General features: G+C 37.9%; 1 protein-coding gene across 3 annotated transcripts in view; it reads right to left on the bottom strand.

Annotated features, from left to right (window-relative positions):
* Positions 1–6: 6 nt before the first annotated feature.
* Positions 7–5659, bottom strand: part of LOC108361728 (hexosaminidase D) — a 56333-nt gene continuing 50680 nt past the window's right edge. For all 3 annotated transcript variants that reach the window (XM_017614435.1, XM_017614436.1, XM_017614433.1), the window contains exons 2-8: positions 4425–4568; positions 3800–4363; positions 3573–3716; positions 1068–1780; positions 782–982; positions 410–719; positions 7–349 (exon numbers count right to left, since the gene is read on the bottom strand). In XM_017614435.1, coding sequence (XP_017469924.1) covers positions 131–349; positions 410–719; positions 782–982; positions 1068–1780; positions 3573–3716; positions 3800–4363; positions 4425–4568 — 2295 coding nt within the window. In that variant the 3' untranslated portion in view covers positions 7–130. The remainder of the gene's footprint in view (positions 350–409; positions 720–781; positions 983–1067; positions 1781–3572; positions 3717–3799; positions 4364–4424; positions 4569–5659) is intronic.

The following is a 5659-nucleotide window of genomic DNA, read 5'->3' on the forward strand; positions in this document are numbered from 1 at the left end:
AGACAAATTGTGTTTCTCGCCTAATTAACGGTGCTCTTTTTTTTAATAATCTCTTTGCTTAAAGCATTTGAATATTATTTCAATTGTTAACGTCATTTGATGCCATAGGGCTTAAAACTACAACTTAAATTTATGTCATATCACCATTACTCCCAGCTTCAGCGCCAGTTCCGGCCGCATTTAACAATTGAAGGGGAACCAAATTAAGCTCAACCAATTCCGCACCGTAAGGAAGAGGACGCTGCGGCCATACACGTCGTTGCATTAAACTTTGGGCGTGTTCCAATTGCCGTTGCAGTTTCGCAATCGTCGGATAAATATTTTGCTCGACAAATTCAACGATGGTATACTGAAAATAAAGAAAACGTTTACTCAACTCTTTTTGGTGCACAACAATCAATTCACTTACATCGTCAAACACCTCGTACATCACTTCGTGGGCTTCTCTGGCCATGCCACTTAGTTCATTAATGTAGTTCGGCGTATTAATCGTGAGCTCCCGTACACGGAGTGGCGAAGAAAAATTGTGACGCACATTGTAGTCCGACATCCAGGCACTTTGTTCCTTCACATGTAGCAAGTAATTCTGTACCTCTACTAGCTTATCAAAGAGTCGCAACGCATACTTGTATACCATGCTTCCGGGATATGTGCAGGAGGAAAATAACTGACTATGATGTGAGTTCGGGTGTAGCTCTATCCAGGGATGTCCTGAGCGTCTAAAAGTTACATGTGGGTTTGAAAAGAGAAATAAAGCAACTTTACGTTGAATCCAGCTTACCGACTATCTGGATGGAAGGCACACTCGAGTATGCGCAAAATGTCGTTCTCCTTCGGATTGGTAATGAAATGACCTTTTGACACCGTAGATAGTGAGGTAATCAAACTAGGTATGCCCACCGGAAGCAATTCACATAACACCGCAAAATGATCATACCGTTGCCAACCGGTTAATGTCAAACCGCGTATGCCTTTCGAAAACCTACATATGTATGTAGATATGTATTTGAAGCCAAAACTTTTGTTATTCTTATATTAATGAAGCCAACCAATACTGAGCTACCTACCGTCCGCCCTCTTTCGCAACGACTGCTAGCCATCTGATATTATTCTCTAAATGGCGCTGCAGTGGTGGTATCATAAGGCTCTCACCAAACGCACCTTTAAAAGCAGATGCTGCCCAAACGGTTGGGAAGACTTTGGAGTACATGTCCCACAGCTGCGGTTGTATGAATCTGTATATATCGTTGGCATACACCCACACCATAGGCTCTACGTAGTTGCCGATGTGTGAATGATGCATTTCGCTTAGCATCATGCCGCGCAGCATGTCATCCCAAATGACCACCTGTAGTTGAGGCCAGTGCGTTCTCACAAAATTGGCAATAGTCGTTACGTGGCTGAGGAAAATTTCGTTGCGAGCATGCTGTCGACATAGGTTGCACTCGCCCATGCGCGCCACTTCGTCACAACCAATGTGAATGTGTGTGAATTTGTTGGAATGGTCCGATGGCAAAAAAGTGGCCTGCGCCACTGTTGATGAACTGTTACTATTTGTAGCTGCGCCATTTAAGCTAAGATGGAATTCTATAATTTGGGTCAGCATGTTCTGAATAAATGCAATTGAATCCTGCTGGCGGGGGCATATAGACTGTGGACTTTCGGATATTTCACGCATATGTTCGAATCTTGGTAGTTTTAAAGCAAATTCGATGTGGCCGAACGTTTGAACCAAAGGCATGATGGAGAGGCCATGCATGGCTGCGGTTTCAAGGAAATCCTGTCAAATGGAAAAATATGTTAGTTTAAGAATGTGTGTCTGACTGAAATGTATGTATGATTTGCTGGGAGAATGTTATTTGTTATAAACAGGGCCGCAGCAAGTAAGCAAGAAAAAATCCATTTTAAGCGCTTAGATAAGCACTAAAACATTTGTAAATATGCTTGCAAGTATGCTCGCAAAACAATAAAATTTAGGTACAGTTGAATGTTTTGTCTTTTATTCAGTTGCTTGATATTCTCAAATTATAGAGATCTGCGCTATTTTAATTCTTTTAAAAATTCGCCATTCTCCATTTGAGATAAATTATTTTTAATCTCTTCAATAGCACCAATGTTTTAAATTTTTGTATCCAAGCAGAAATTAAATAAGTTGTGGGTTAATAAAAACCAAATCTGTTTTTATGTTATTATTCATAAACATTTCTTTAGTTTGACGACTAAAAAAAGCCCAAGAGATGGTCAAGAAAAATTTATTGAGCGAAATTTTCTTAAGCAGTACGAAGTTCTGAAAAGTTTGTTTGTGGAGAGTACAAGGCAACCTACTTTTTAGACTATTTATAAAAGCGTGGTATATTAAAAAGTTTTATTTTATTTTATTTATTTTCTACTTTTTAGTCTTGTCTGGTTTCACCACTTTTTCAAACATTTTTGGCTTAATGAAATAATTTAACCGTGTTTGGTAGAAATCGATAAAGCGGAATCGATAACCGTTTCCAAACATCCATAATAATCTTATACATTTTTAAGAGATTGTTGTGAGTATCAACTTTAAATAGAATAGCTTCTTTAAGTTTCGAAATATTGAAGCTTTCGTATTCCGGAAATTGACCGTTATTTGGAAAGGGTGCATAATTTTAGTGACGTTTCAAACATTTTCATAATCTTGCTTTTTTGTGTCGTCATATGTGGGCGGTGTCACGCCCATTTTGCAAAAATTTATAATATTCTTATTTTTCGTCTGAAAATTATTGTAAATATCAATTTTGTGTGTTTTTTGTCTTCAGTAGTTACTAAAATATCGCAGTTTTCGTATTTCTGGAAATTGCCGTTATATGGGAAGTGGGCATGGTTACAGTCCGATTTCGCCCATTTTCAATACCAACCTACCTTGGATAAATGGAAACCTACATACCAAATTTCGTTGAGATATCTCAATTTTTGCTCGAGTTATCGTGTACACGGACGGACGGACAGACGGACAGACGGACGGACAGACAGACATGGCTTAATCGATTTCTTTNTGTGATCAAAATTAATATACCCTTGTGCACAAGTGCGCTCGGGTATAAAAAGTAATAGGTGCCATGCTGAGTAATCGCGTCTAAGTTTCTAGATAAGTCAAGTCTAAGTCTTACATAACCCAGCTTTAAGTCCAGTCAAGTCTAAGTCTTGCATAACCGGGCAACAAAGTGTTTGGTTTCTGTTTGTTTTCTTTTTCTACATAGTTATAAATGCCAAAAGAAAGTAGAATTGTGTAGAGTTGCAAGGAAGGCATATACATTTCTAATAACACAAAATCGACAGATATCGTTGCACATTTTTACACAACATCGTTATACATTTTTACAAGACGTTTTTCCAGCAAACGAAATATACATACGTATCGCTACTTAAAGGTGAAAAGGTGTCAAGTCGATTTTTTTTTTCAAAATTCAGTTTTTGAAGCAGAATGGCAGGTTATACGAAACTACATCAATTTTTCATCTCTCCTGAACGATTTAAAAAAAAATGGACTTGGCGCCTTTTCACTCTTAGGTGACGATAAGTACATACATATGATTTATAGGTACCTTCAATTCTTCAGCTTTGTAAGCATTTCTAGCGGAGAGTTCTTGCAATACACCTGCATAGGGAAACATATCCTCGTATTCAATTAACAAACCAGTAGCACCCAGCCTTTTCAACATCGGCAAGAGACGTTTCAAAAATGAGAGCTGAAGCAAATAAATAATCAATAAAGGAAAAAATAACATTTGTAGTACTTTTTTTTTCTTCACATCGATTATTCTAAACGAACCTTTGGTGGCGCCCCCTTCAGGTCTAAGTGCACCAGCCGTTCGTTAGGTGCACGTGGTCCATCCGGCCCAATGCCTGCAATAGCTGGCACACCAAAGCGCTGCAGTTCATGTTCATACTGTGCCTGCCGCTCGGCTGATGTTAATACTCTATCATAGTCCATATTGCTTTGGAAGTCTTCCATGCCAGCGTTGCGCACGCGTTGTTGATTCTCAAGTATCTTTAGGCGTTCCTCTTCAAACAGATAGTTTCCACCCACCACGGGTATTTTCTTTCGTCGCGCGACTAATGACAGTGTCTGCTCGGATGCTTCAGGAATGGCAACAGATGGTGGACTCTTCGTAGGCTTTACAAAGCGCACAATGCCGGAGTTTTTGCCACTATGAGCTGCTGCTGGCACTGGTATGCCGCCAGTGGGGCCGCGTGAGCGTAGCAAATTGCGTTCAACACTTGTCGCGCTGTTGTGCTGTTGTTGTTGTTGGTGGCGTAATACGCGATTTGCCTGCGAGATAAGCTTTTGCAGAAGATAAACGTGCTTTTGTGGATTGTCAGTTTGTATTAGGTCCTAGATGAAGAATTGGAATTAAATTTATTTCTATTTTAAAGTATTAAAATAAGAATCTTACATTAAATTGACCATCAGTCGGTATGTCGCTGCTGCTCGAAATAAAGAAAACCCAGGTCCAAAGTACGAACAGCACTAAACTAGAGCCGATTAGCAGAGCACTGAGCTTACGACGCCATAGAAGTATTAGCCAAGTCGATTGCATCTAAAAAAAAAAAAATAGCAATAAAAATAGACGTTAATAAAAAAAAGTTGCGATGTGCACAGTTTCTTTCGGGCTGTATTTATACGGGATTCATAAGATGTGTTAAACGTCTTAATGTCTTAAAATTTTTCAACGTCAAATAGCGGTTAACTCCTTTTTTTGGCAATTTGTAACAGCACCAAAATGTTACTAAACTAATAAAAAATATATTATTGGCTCTTATTATACCCTATACATCTTTTAAAACGCTTTTAACCCATATTTTGCATAAATTTGTTTACATACTTTTATATATTACCTATATCAGTGTTACCAGATGAAAAATTTAAATTTTTTGGTTTATATGTTTGGAAACTTCGAACTAAAAACTGTGTAAGATCGAAAACATGCTAATCGAGTACCATTACAATTGCTCGACTAGACTCCATTCAAACTCTTGCGTCCGCGCAGAACATGAAAGAGAGAGAAACTTTAGTAGAGCGAACCTGACAAATTCGGTCTAAGGGGTCACTGAAATCTGCTATACATACCCTTGCTGTAAAAGTGCCATGATCAAAAAAAAAAAACAATTGAGTTACAAAAGTTTGTGTAAACATTTCATTAACAATAGCTCACTGGAAGAATATGTGTCTTTATTTTTACTATGGGAGCGTACATAATATGTAAAGTGTAAATTTAAAGCTGTTTTTCTACTTTTTCGAATAAATGGATTATAACACTCTTGCAGCGTAGGTACGATATGTGTAAATGAATATACAAAACCCCTTGCAACCCAATAAACATTTTTGTTAAATCGCAATTTAAGATGCATTTTGAGAATAAGTCCTTTTCTCAAATCTCAAACGTTACTTCTCAAATGCATCCCAAATAACTGTTGATAGCGTTCCCAAACTAAAAGCCACATTTTTAATATGGATTTTTTCTTTATTTTCAAATGAAGAAATATTTAATTCCCAAATTTTGCTCAAACGTGAGAGGAACGGAAAGAAAAGAAATCCAGTTACAAGGAAAAAAATATGACGCATAAAAACAAGAAATTTGTCTTTATGAAAAGTTTCTGGGCTAAAGGGATCCACGCAGAACGCGGATCA

The sequence above is a fragment of the Rhagoletis zephyria genome, unplaced genomic scaffold (genome assembly GCF_001687245.7).
Source record: "Rhagoletis zephyria isolate East Lansing unplaced genomic scaffold, Rhagoletis_zephyria_1.1 Rzeph_scaffold_00830, whole genome shotgun sequence".
NCBI classification, from domain to species: domain Eukaryota; kingdom Metazoa; phylum Arthropoda; class Insecta; order Diptera; family Tephritidae; genus Rhagoletis; species Rhagoletis zephyria.